A 13,675-nucleotide genomic window follows, 5' to 3' on the forward strand; every position below is an offset into this window, starting at 1 on the left:
AACCTTTTCTAAAGGGCTTACGTCTCTTTGAAACTCCATGTTAATATCTTCTGGTAAAAACATACAAAGAGATTACAAAAAGAGGCGCAGCGTATAATAACCTGACAGCCAAATACACACTGTACTGCTATTACCTCATGTAATGACATCTAATGAAAATACAACCTGCAAACCATTACTTTCCAGGCAGGGCATTTTTTCTATCTTGCTATGTCAACATAGAGAGCTTTTACAATGTGAAAACCTGTCCTGAAGAAATTATCCCACCCATTTCTTCATCCAGAACTATTTGAAAGAGGGTGTGTGACGGGTGTCCTGACAGGTATTAATAAATGGCTTGTAATAAAGTTGAGGTCATTACTGACACAGCCCGAGGATATGTTTTGATCATAGGGATATGCGTAAGTTTAAAATAGCAGTAGTTTTTAAATACATGTTTCGCAAAATAAAGAAGTTTTTGTTTTCAGGTACGCGCACCTGATTTTCTGTCATGTGTTAAATAAATTGAAAGCAAATTCAGAGCAAATAAACTGTGGCTGGAAGTTTTATGATGACAACAGCTTATGAGGGCAATGGCAATGCATAAAAATGAACAAGTTTTAGCGCAATGCCAAAGAAAGCTTGGTTGACCGATAATAACAAGCTAAACACTTGAATGCAACTCTGTATTATTTAGTTATATATTATATCCATGTGTCCTAATTATGCATACAGCATATGTAATCCTGGACCACGAAACCATAAGGGTTAATTTTTTTGAAAGTTGAATAAATAAGCTTTCCATTAATGTATGGTTTGTTAGGACAATGTTTGCCCCCTCAGATTATCTCTGCCAAATAATCTTAATATTAAGAAATTCGCCTTTAAAGCAACACTAAAGAGTTATTGCTCTTTGCTCCCCCTACAGGTTAGACGCGTAATTGTTCATTAGCACTGTCGTAAATACTGCAGCATAGCTGGCTCTGATTGGATTGTAGGTCTGCCGTAAAGCAAGTTTTTGTAGTTTTCACTCAAACTACAGGACCGCGACCCGATGGTTGGAAACTTCTTTAGTGCGGTTTTGGCCCATAGAGGGCTGCAAAGCGAATGTGAAAGTGCCATTCACCCTGTTTTGAGTGGATGAACCACTGAAACTTTTTTGGAAATGTTATTTTAAGGTAAAAAAAACTCTTTGGTGTTGCTTTAAAGTTGCTTAGCAAGACATATTAACAATGATGAATAAATAAACCAATAAGAATCAGGAGAATTACACTGCACAGTTATGTACAAATCAAATGTATACAGGTAGTGTGCGGGTCACTTTTTGTTCTTAAACAAAAAACACAACAAGCAAAAAATTTTGTAGACGTCTATATTAATATTCTCTATTTATATGTGTTTTACAGATCTTTGATTGTGCACGTGAAACACAAGAAATATGAGACTTTCAAGAGGACACATTAGACACATAATGACTGGGGTATGAAGTTGATGATCATAATGTAAGGCATTGTTGAATACAGTATGTCTGGGCTAGTCTGGGCTGGATCAGGTGAATAGAGACTCTTGGGTAATTATGTGATCACAGTGGGAGCAGAGCGACCCGTCTTCTCTTGTAGCTGAGAGATCTTCAAGGCAATGTCCACCAGAGGAGCAAGCATGACCTGTTGAACAGCAGAGAGACTATTTATAATACCTGATTAAATAATAATAATGCTCCTTACAAAAAGAGATAAATATAACAAATGCACTGAGCTTAAAGGGATAGATATTTTGATAAATGATGGTAAAAACACAGCTGATTGTAACAATTGATTTCCATATTAGGAAAAACAAATACGATTGAATTCAATGGGTACCATTAACTGTGTGCTTACCATCACTTATCAAAATATCTTTTTTTATCATTTATCACAATCCTTAATATAATTAATACCATAATATTTGTTTTCCTACAATGGACATCAAAGGGTTACAATCAGCTATCATCACTTATCAAAATATCTTCTTTTGTGTTCATCGGATACAACATGATGATGAGAAAACGATGACAGAATATTTATTTTTGTGTGAGCTATCCCTTTAAATAAAAACCTATATCAAAATGTCTATTTTTTCTATAGCAACTAAAGCCTTAAAACTCAGATGAAAGGGTTTGCTGGAACTAAAAGGTCACCAAAGTTTAATTTCGAGCATCTCTGAGCTTGATTCTTTAGGACAGGGTGATCGGATATAATTAAGAAAACAAAACCATCAACCATATGTGCTGGGTTGAGCAATGCCATAATCTATTACTACTCCAGCTACATCTGCTTTATCATTTAAAGTCTTTAAAAAAAAATCTGATGAAGAAATTAATTCATGGAAGTGAACTTTTGGAAGAAAAACAGGAAATGTTGTGTAATCTAAAGGCCACATCCACACGAAGCAAGTGCGGTTTAATCCCATCTTTTTTCATCATCTCAAGAAATGTATAAGGTGTGAACAAATGCCTTAAGGGGCGTGTCAAAGTGAGAAGGCTTGTGTCATCGGCGCAACAAGTTACCTTTCAGCTCTTTGACACAGGGTTAAAATACAAATCAACATTTTCATGGTTTTATTTCAGTGTGTTTTTCTTATTAAAGTCCCCTTTATATCACTTATTGGGATTTATAAGGCAGGATGCTATTTAGTTGCCATTAAACAAGATTTATTGTCAAAGTTGCTGAAGTACAAATACAATTGAATAGAAAAGTTATCTCTTCATGTTTAAACATCCAGTATTTCTCTAAGTGTAACCAATTTCTATATACAAATATATAAATTGCTACACTTAGAGAAATGCTGGATGTATAAACATGAAGAGATACATTTTATATTTAATTGTGATTGTACTGCAGCAACTTATATACAGTACTGTGCAAACGTCTTAGGCCACCATCACCAGCTTTGTTGTTTTAATGTTTATCCATATTTATTTTTCACTCTTTTTTAAGATACAAACAGAAAATACAGGAAATATGTACACATAATTTAAAACAAAACAATTATCCGAAATAAATGTCTTCTTCAGGCATCAGTCAGTATGAAGTGTTACATCTCTTGGCACGAAACACATCTTCATTTCTGAAGTCATTCGATTAGAATTAGAAATTAGGATTTAATTTAATTTAAGTTTATGAGATCCTGCAGTTTAAGTGGAAAGGGAGTTTACGCTAAATACTTGACACTTCAGCTTATACTTTTATACTGTTTTTATTATACTACATACACATTTCCTGTATTTTCTGGTTGTATTCTAATAAAGAAAAATAATTATATATGATCACTACACAATTGCAAAAACAACAAATCTAATGGTATCATGGTGGCCTAAGACTTTTGCACAGTATTGTATATATGTTTTAGATAGTGGGTCTCTTACAAAAGGTTCAACATATTTTGCGGTCCTTGGCATCATAAAGTAAGAAAACCCCTGATCGAAGTCACCAACGAAGGACCGAATGCTTTACCTGTGGGTCCTCATAGATTTTTTGTGGGTCCTTCTCGTAGCTGTCAATGTAAAGCCTGATAGTTGCCCCGGCGCTGCCTGTCCCACTGAGTCGGAAGATGATACGTGAGCCATCGGTGAAGATGATCCTCAAACCCTAAACAACAGGAAGACCAGACACAGGGATGATAAGCAAAACCGGGCTTTCAAAAGTATGCATATTTCGAATTCTGACATGTTCCAAACACAATAAAGAAGTAAATTCATCAGAGGAAATCATATCATTAGATATCATTTTTTTTTATCAATTGTTTGAGGTTTATAAATAATCTTTTGCTATTGTTAGGGGTGGAGACATATTAGAAAACCTGAAATATACAAGTGATATATGCAACATTATTGTAAACTTTTTAAATGAAGGTGGGTGGGTGAGTAACAGAGAATTTTGGAGTGAGCTATCAAAAAAAATACAAAAGCTACTAAAAACTATATGAAGAGAAAGGTAAGTAACTGTTTATTGTCAGTAGATGGCTAGGGATTTCCAAATAATGGCAGTGAGATTTATGACCAACTGCTAACAAACCTTTAACTAGACAGCTTGGTAATGACAAATATGGACCATATCCTATAGATTTGACCGGACTGTTTAGTCAAGAATGTCTTTGATCACTTTTTACGTGTCTTTAACTACTGTGTCCTCGCATAAAAATTATTACAAATGTAATGATTGTGTACATACATGATGTAACATTGTAATAATTACATTTAAGTATCTGCATGTATTTACAGTAAACCCAATCCTAACCTTAAACCTACCCTGAACAACATGCATGTACACTACGTATAATGTATCAATGTTTTTTACACAGTAGCTAAAGACACCTTATATAAATTGGGTCCATGTCTTCTGTATAGAAGCTTCTGTATTTCGTTCCAAAAGAATTTCAAAACGTATTATTAATATTTCCAGTTTGTTGTCTGTGGTAGTCCTTCCTCACCTGTCCTTTTGAGACACTACCATCAACTGGATCCGTGTATTCAAAGTTATCGGCCTTCTCCACTTGATACGTTTTATCCCCGGAAGAGAACTTCTGTCCTACAAAGGCTTTATCAAACATAGTCTTCTCTAAGACTTCAATCATCTTATTTGCAGCGTCAGACTCTACCTCCTCATAGTCATATCTGAAAGAGAGAATTGGAACAAATCATTTTTTTTAAATCCCCATTACAGGCTGACCAACAGAGGGCAGTAAAGCTACATTATGCCACAAATGCAGTTTAAAGTACCTCGTGAAAAAGTTTCTACCAAACTTCTGCCAGTGGTCTTTCATGATGTCCTCGACACTCTGTTTGCGAGAAGCCAGTATTGAGAGCCAAGCGAGCACCGCCCAAAGCCCATCTTTCTCACGGATATGATCAGAACCTACATAAAAACAGATCACTTTTTAGACATACCCTAACCTACACAATTAATAAACTTATAAATCTGATTAAGCATGTTTATGTGTTTTAGAGGAGGAAAGCTTTAAAGAGAAAGTGTGGTCTTTTCCCACGTTATACTTTTTAAAGCAAGCATCATTGCTAACCTCTACTATTGCCTAGCCTAGCATTAATAGCTACTGTAAGTCTCTTTTTTAGATAAACTTCCACTAGCATGATCAAGGCTACTTACCAGTACCAAAGCTTTCTTCACCACAGAGGGATAACTTGCCAGCATCCATCAAGTTACCAAAGAACTTCCAGCCTGTGGGTGTCTCATAAAGCGTCATCTTCAAAGCTTTAGCCACACTGTACAAAACAAATTATATATCAGATTTGTTTGTTTTTCCATTCAATTAAAGTAAGTAGTTTTCATAATTTAGCATTGTTGCAAAGCAGCTCTACAGTAAATACATACTGGATTTCTATACATAGAGGTCGAACTGCTGCAAACTAAGTGTCTTTCACCATACAATATATTTCTCATGTTTTATCCCCTTAAAAAAATCACCACGTTTTATTTTGTGCCACCATACTTACTCGTGTAACTACCCATGTCTTTAAATAGAGAAAACATGGAAGTGTTTGGTGGCTTCTAAATTCATCCCTGTTGGATCCTAAGGAATGAATGGGGCTAGGCTAAATGCTAACACATTCACAACGCGCTGTTCATAGATTAAATGCATTCATTGAAAAAGAAAGGTATGTATTAATTTGTCAAAGTTGAGGTAAGAACATAGTAAAATATTGAAAAACGGTGGTGTTTTCCTTTTCCGCTAATGCAATGCTTTATAACTGAGCTACCTGAACACTTGCATTCACCAGTGTTTAACAGATGCTTTACCGAAAACAACATACACGAGAAAGTCAGAATTAACTTTAAAGTAAAGTATATCTTACTTGTCCAGAGCACCACTGGTGGGCATACTGCGGGCCAGACCCTTTACGCCAGTCTTCTTGAAATAAGGGATGCATGTAATGTTGGCACCAATGACTGCCACAGAGTCTGAGGGGTTTACAAAAAATCCATGCTTACCCAAAACCATGTTACGATCCTGCCAATAGAAGAGCAAAGAAAGAAATACAGTATAATGAGATGCTTCTTTATATTATATTATATATTTATGAGATGCTTCTTTATATATATGCTTATTTATATTTATCCACAAAATTCCTGTAGCTTAAATGGTACAGCATTCTGTTAACAGCAAAATGTCATGGGTTCAATCCAAAGGGAATACACATACTGAAAATAACGTATAACTTGAATGCACTGTAATTTGTTTTTGATAAAGGTGCACATTACACTTTGTACGCATTTAAAGAGGTGGTTCATTATTTAAATTCTTAGAATATCATTTGTAAGATTTTTTTTTACACCAGTGACATTGGGTTTAGGGGCAGGGTTAGGTTTTATTAAAGGTGCAATGTGTAACTTTTAGAAGGATCTTTCGACAAAATTGCAATATAATATACATAACTATATTAATAACTGTGTATAAAGACCTTACATAATGAAATGTATTGTTTATATTACCTTAGAATACACAGTTTTTATTTATATACATTGCGTGTCTCCTTACATTGAAGTCGCCGTCATGTTTCTACAGTTGTCCTAAATGGACAAACTAAACGTATCGTCCCGAAGTTGTCTAACTGTATGTTCACACCGTCGCCGGCGAGAGCGTCAAAAAACACTTTGGTTGCTCTGCCAACGATCCTATAGAAAAAGTTTTAGTGGATGCTCTGACGCTCGAATGCATTCTCTGGAATCCTGTCAAGCGGAGGTTTCCGGCTTAATAAAGTTAAGCTGATTTTAACTCATACCGTCCATGACGCGATGCTGCTCGCCACCAGCTTTCATTGAAAATGAATGACTTACGGCCACTTTGACACTCTCGCCGGTGGTGGTGTGAACGCACAGTCAGATAACGACAAGTTTGTCCTGTGACAGCTAACGTAGCTTCTCATTGCGTTTTTAAATTGAGGTCGGTTCCCAATTACACTGCTAGATGCTACTAAAAAACCATATTGTACCTTTAATACTTTTAACAATTCACTTCATACAAATTCATAGGAATTAGCCAGCTTGTAAAATACATACAAATTTCTGTGAAATCAGGTCGGTCTAACACATATTTATAAATTTGGTAGACACTTCAATCCAAAGCACCTTACAGACCTTTCAAGATTTTCTTGGTTGTCTTTGATTTTAAAGTCATTAGGACTTACACCATCACCGTCAAATGCTGCACCAAAGTCATATTCGCCTCCCTTCATATTATTAACCAGATCAGCTGCATATGTTAAGTTAGGATCAGGATGGTGTCCCCCAAAGTCTTCAGAGGGGATGCAGTTAACAGCAGAGTTGGCAGGGGAACCCAGCTCTTCACACACAATCTTCCTTATATATGGACCAACCACTAGTAAATAAAAAGCACAATGCAGTCTTTATTTCACACAACATACCACAGACATGATATGACATAAGATAAAGAAGCTACAACCATATATATACCATTATAACAGATTTATGTTATATTTTATATTAATAACATACCGACTTTTAACTTCTAAAGTGAAATACTGTAAAATGTCGATAATGACATTTGGAGTTATTTTAATTATACTCTATATACCAGCGAATACAAAATTCATCTAAAACTTATTTAACCCTTACATGCACGAGTGCTTCCCCAATCATTATTACATATTCAGGTTTTTACTGACCCGAAATGTTAATCTAACAAGATCGGATCTCTAAACTGCCCATAACTACCCAAAATTATGAATTAAAGTGTGTTTTGTTATACTTTGACATTTTAGTTGTCATCAAACAGATCCTCACCTCCATGCATTGCATCCAGTCGTACATTGATGTGATTGGGTCCTGAAAGTAACTCTTTCAAAGCAGCAAAATCAAAGATCTCTCTTAGCATCTCTGCATATGAATCCACTGAGTCCACAATTTCCACTGTGAAAAGACACAAGACAAAATTGCAGATACAAAACCAAGTTTTAAATAGAAAAATGACTGTGCATAACTGTAAGATTATCCAACATATGGTACCGGTAAAGGGCTTGAACGTGTCCACCTCAAAGGTTTGTTTCCCAATGGTGGAGAGGTCCACCTTGAGCTCAGGGCAGATGTGGTACTCCTGGAGGCTTTTGCTGATCTGAAAGATCTTGTCTGTGATGCCCTCCGGTGCAGGACCTGAGTGAGACACGCCAGGCAAACCGAATTACTTGTACGGCTTTGCAATGAGATGTATGATCATACATGGTTTTCACAAAAAATATATATATCATTATTCTAACATGCCATTCCCAAGTGTAAATCTCTAACCTCCACTAGATATGTTAAACTTGATGCCAAAGTCTCCATTAGGGCCACCCGGGTTGTGACTTGCGGTCAGGATGATTCCCCCGACGGCTTTGATCTTACGAATCACACAGGATACAGCGGGCGTTGACATAATTCCATTGTGACCAATGACCAGCTTGCCAATCTGTCAGATTATAACAAGAGAAACCCCAGATCAACTCACCGGTAAAAGTAAAATCTTGATAAAATAAAATCAATGCACTACTTGGGCCCCAACCACCCTAACACATATGAGACATGACCTCAACTCTATTGATGTGTCCTTCTGCATGATGCACACATGCAAAGGCCTGTACACAACACTAATGCATTAAAATTAAATTAAAAAGGGCAAGCTAAATCTAAAGAATACAGTGAATATTGATTCATAAACGGAGCTATTTAATTAAGAGGTTTAAACACTGTTTTTCTATAGAGGGTTTTCACCGACGTCACGTTCTGGGCGGTAACCCCGATGCGCGGCCATGGTGGAGGCACTCGGTGTAAAGAACTGAACGGAGTACAATGGAATATTATGCGCTTTGGATACTTTAAGTGAATGTAGACATGTCTTAACAACAGAAAACGCATCCAAGATGCAAAGGCATATAGGGAAGGACTTGGACCACAAGAAAAGGCACGATATTTCGAGAAATTAAAATGTATAGGCGGTGCAGATCCCTACGAGCTCCCTCTTCTAGGATCCGTGACGACCCGGCGATTCTTCCTTCAGTTGCATATCCCGCTATAAGTTAGTGAACTACCTAGTTTTCATGCAGAGCCCATATGTCAATGTAAGCTTTATTTATATAGCAAATTTAAAATAGCTAGTGTCCTACCAAAGTGCTTTACTGTAAAATAAGCACAGTAAAAAATAAAAGCAATAATTGTTTTTACCATTTACTATTAAAAATATAATTATCATTACAATAGAAAATTTGCTATGAGCAATTAAGCACACTGGCATTAAGGCATTGCAGCGCAAATTTTATTTGTGTTTAAGTACATTTTGTGCATACACTAAAGTACATATTTAATACTCTTTAAATAAAGCACAACAAGTAGAAGCATAATTGTTTTATACTTTATGTACTTCAATCATATTTCTAATACAATACTACTCTTTTTCCTGAGCTTTACCAACCACAAGCGTCGCTCCTCTGATAATTTCTTGCATTCCTTTCCCTGGTTTTTAATAACTTTTGGAAGTCGATAATAATCCAAATGTTTTTCTCAATATGTACTGTTGGTACCATCTCAAACACGGCAATAATTAACTATTTTCCTTGACGACGTTCGGCATATACATCAGTGTCTGCTCTGTTGTAATGCGGAGTGCCTCCAATATGGCGTCTTCCGCTCTGATGACGCGCCGTGAAAACCCTCTATATAGTCCTGAGCGTGCAGGGGAACGTGACTACAGGCACGCCTCCTGCGCATCATGACGGTTGTTCGACTTTATGCAGCGCTGCGCAGGCCGACTGCATATGACATCAAATAGCGCGAGAGCGAATAGAAAGCATAACTATTAAAGTATTCTCGCGCTACGAAGATGTCAAACGTAGGGCCGCGTGACATCAAGGTAAACCTTTCACTTTGACATAACTCTGTTTTGTAAAGTTGTATTTTTACTTCGTATATTAAACTAGACGATGACAGGGTGTTATGTTATGACGAGGTTATGACGCCACCACGCAGCAGCTCTCGCTCTTGGCAGCGCGTGAAATGTCAAAGGTGCCTCTAAACAATCTCGCCAAGAATCTCACCGACTTCATTTGCATGGGAAATTATTTTACTACAAACTATACTATCCCCTGGCAAATATACGACAGTATTGTTCGTATCTTCACAAAACGACATAATTTTTTATTTTAAAATCATTTAAAAGTATGCAACATAAAAACCATTGAAGTGAACTTCCTGTTTATTGCATGTTCAATGCATTACAGTAAACTAACGGCATCTTTTCAATGTCAGAGGAACCACAACTATTTTGCAATGAATCTGAATGTCATGACAAGACAGACACACCCCTTCCATTCAACTATTGCAATAGGTGATGAAATATGCATAGACATAGCATTAAGTTACCCCATTAGCAGCCGCAATTTGGACGATCAACTGAATAGCGTCCTTCATAAAGAACCGTCCATCTCCTCCTACTACCAGTGTGCCCTCTTGCCTGTGCGCAGGGTCAATGGTTGAGATAATGCTCTGGATGAAATTTTCCGCATAATGCTGGTTCTGCTGAAACACGGTCACTCTCTTTCTCAACCCGCTGGTTCCAGGCTTCTGATCGGTGTACGGTTTGGTCTTGATCACTGTAATTTTCACCATGGTGCAGCAGCGGTGTATTTCTGTCACTATCCGGGTGCCCAGTCTGATGTGTGTTCACCACGTAGCCTCTCTGCTAACACACTGGCTTTTTACTGCTCAGACACGCCCACGTTTAAAGGGAAAGGGGCGCTATATGTGTTCCATTTCATGCAGCAAAAACCGACAGTAGGATGACGTAAAGTTACCGCGAGAGTTTTGCGAGACAAGTCTAATTTCAAATCGCTCTCGCGGTACTTTGACGTCATACGCCTGTCAGTTCTTGCAGCGACGCATGACGTCGAACAAGCCTGTCACTACTCATTTTTATAGAAGTGGACGAGGACCTGATAGTGTGGTTCAAAAAATGAAAACAAAGGGATATTAAAGTACTCCAAAAGTTATCTAGCATTAAAACAAAGTTGTATGGACTACTTTGTGGTGCTTTCTGTCCTTTTAGTGACCTGGGAGACTCAGTCCCTATCAAGCAAATTGGCCATTCTGAAAATGCTATTTTGACATTTCATGGATAAAAATTATAGCCAGCAAATTTATAAAATAAACAATACTCGGACATTGGACAGATTGATCATGCATACATACCAATATCAATGTTCCAGTTAGTAAACCTAAATAAATGGGACATTTTGAGTATTCCAACACCCATTGTTTCAGATTTTAAAGGGATAGTTCACCCAAAAATAAAAATTATGCCATCATCACTTACTCACTTTCATGTTGTTACAAACCTGCATACATTTCTTTGTTTTGATGAATACAAAGGAAGATATTCAGAGGAATGTTTGTAACCAAACCAATTAGAGGCCCCATTGACTTCCATATTATTATTTTTTCCTACCAATGGGGCCTCTGATTGGTTTGGTTACAAACTTTCCTCAAAATATCTTCCTTTGTATTCATCAAAACAAAGAAATGTTTACAGGTTTGTAACAACATAAGAGTGAGAAAAGTATGACAGAATTTTTATTTTTGGGTAAACTATCCCTTTAATAAGCACTTAACATTCCCTCACAAAAACATTAGAGCCCCTCTCAGTTAGAGCTTTGTTTGTCTATTGCATCAAGCTTTACCCAGGCTTCATTTGAAACAGAACAAAGTTTACAATGATGCAAGGTTTGCATGTTATCATGATGTTGCAGTTTTCTTTCAAAAATATAGGTTAAAAGCCAAGATAACGCAGTTGGGTTTAATGACGTAAACAAAAACGATGTCAAATTTTAAGTAATTTAGATAAAAGAAATATCTACTGTAAGTTGCAGTATATACATCTTGAAAAATACAGCTCAAAGAGAAGTGAACCCTTTTTAAAGTTGGTAAGCTAGATGAAGAGAAAATGGCGGCAGTGTAAATACAGTACGTCTCACATGTCAGGTGGCCTTTAGTGTCTTGTTCTACAGTTACAGTAGTGAAAGTCAAAGGGCAAAATAATTGACCAAAAGGTATATAAATAGACTCTTAAACCTACATGGTGCAAAAGGGCAAGGGCGAATAACAGAACTGGAGCATGCCCACAGGCTTAATAACTGGGAAGTGCTATGCAATGTATAGGTGTATTTCCTATGTTTGTTGAGTTGCAACAATTTCTTTAGAAACCAGAATAGACATGGCCTAAAATGCAAACGCTGTTGAACCCTGTACCTGAGGGCCATGTTCGCTTGAATGGGCATGATGCCTCTGCATCCACCTCACAGGTGTGGCATATCAAGACGCTGACTAGACAGCATGATTATTGCACAGGTGTGCCTTAGGCTGGCTACAATAAAAGGGTTATTTGTAAAAATGTGCATTTCAAACACAAAACAAAACAGAATTATTTTAATGATTTAATAATAAACAATTTAATAAACAAAACATTTATCATTATTTATTTATATATTCTTAAAGCCATTCCAGAATCTACAGCTGCATTCATGGTGAGAACCGGTTAATCTCTATACACAAATTAATACACACGTTGGGGTAAGGGCAATTTGACATCTCCAATTCACCTAACATGCATGTTTTTGGACTTTTGGAGGAAATCGGAGTACCCATGCTGACACAGGGAGAACATGCAAACTCCACACTGAAAGACCTGTCCCAACCAGGGCTCAAACCGGGAACCTCAAAACATCATTAAATAATGCTGGCACCATAACAAAGAACACTATAAAAATAAGATTATGAAGATATGATCAGAGTATTAATTATTATTTAATGTAAATAGTAACAGGTTTACATCACAAACATACAGAAACAAAGACAATATATGTTTCTCACAGTACTTAAAGGATTAGTCCATTTTCTTAAAAAAAAATCCAGATAATTTACTCACCACCATGTCATCCAAAATGTTGATGTCTTTCTTTGTTCAGTCGAGAAGAAATTATGTTCTTTAAGGAAAACATTTCAGGATTTTTCTCATTTTAATGGACTTTAATGGACCCCAACACTTAACAGTTTTAATGCAGTTTAAAATTGCAGTTTCAAAGGACTCTAAACGATCTCAACGAGGCATAAGGGTCTTATCTAGCGAAACGATTGTAAGTTTTGGCAAGAAAAATAAAAAATATGCACTTTCGAACCACAACTTCTCTTCCTCCGGCTGTGTGATGCCCCAGCGCGACCTCACATAATTGCGTAAAGATGTCTAAAGGTCACGTGTTACATATATGAAGCGCACATTTGCGGACAATTTTAAACAATAAACTGACACAAAGATATTAATTAGTATCATTCCACCTTCAACAACTTTGGAACGGTCCTCTTTCTCCTCATTTGTAAACACTGGTGGCATAGTTTCGCATACGTTACCATGACCTCTTGACGTATTACGTGAGGTCGCGCTGGCTCATCACAGGACCGTGGGAAGATGAAAAGTTGTGGTTTAAAAGTGCATATTTTTTATTTTTCTTGCCAAAAATGACAATCGTTTCGCTAGATAAGACCATTATGCTTCGTTTGGGATCATTGGGAGTCCTTTGAAACTGCAATTTTAAACTGCATTAAAACTGTTAAGTGTTGGGGTCCATTCCCTTAAAATGAGGAAAATCCTGGAATGTTTTCCTCAA

At 36.8% G+C, this 13,675-nt stretch overlaps 1 protein-coding gene across 1 annotated transcript; it reads right to left on the bottom strand.

The window, feature by feature from the left end:
• Positions 1 to 1,334: 1,334 nt before the first annotated feature.
• Positions 1,335 to 10,712, bottom strand: pgm1 (phosphoglucomutase 1). Its single transcript, XM_065299038.2, has 11 exons — positions 10,383 to 10,712; positions 8,274 to 8,436; positions 7,998 to 8,141; positions 7,776 to 7,901; positions 7,160 to 7,350; positions 5,828 to 5,982; positions 5,121 to 5,236; positions 4,736 to 4,871; positions 4,447 to 4,630; positions 3,471 to 3,605; positions 1,335 to 1,643 (listed from the first exon to the last, which is right to left on the bottom strand). Exons 1-11 carry the CDS (start codon positions 10,626 to 10,628, stop codon positions 1,554 to 1,556), a joined length of 1,686 nt encoding a protein of 561 aa, XP_065155110.1. The 5' UTR covers positions 10,629 to 10,712; the 3' UTR covers positions 1,335 to 1,553.
• Between the last annotated feature and the right edge of the window lie 2,963 nt (positions 10,713 to 13,675).

The sequence above is a fragment of the Paramisgurnus dabryanus genome, chromosome 7 (assembly GCF_030506205.2).
Source record: "Paramisgurnus dabryanus chromosome 7, PD_genome_1.1, whole genome shotgun sequence".
In the NCBI taxonomy this organism is placed as follows: Eukaryota; Metazoa; Chordata; class Actinopteri; order Cypriniformes; family Cobitidae; genus Paramisgurnus; species Paramisgurnus dabryanus.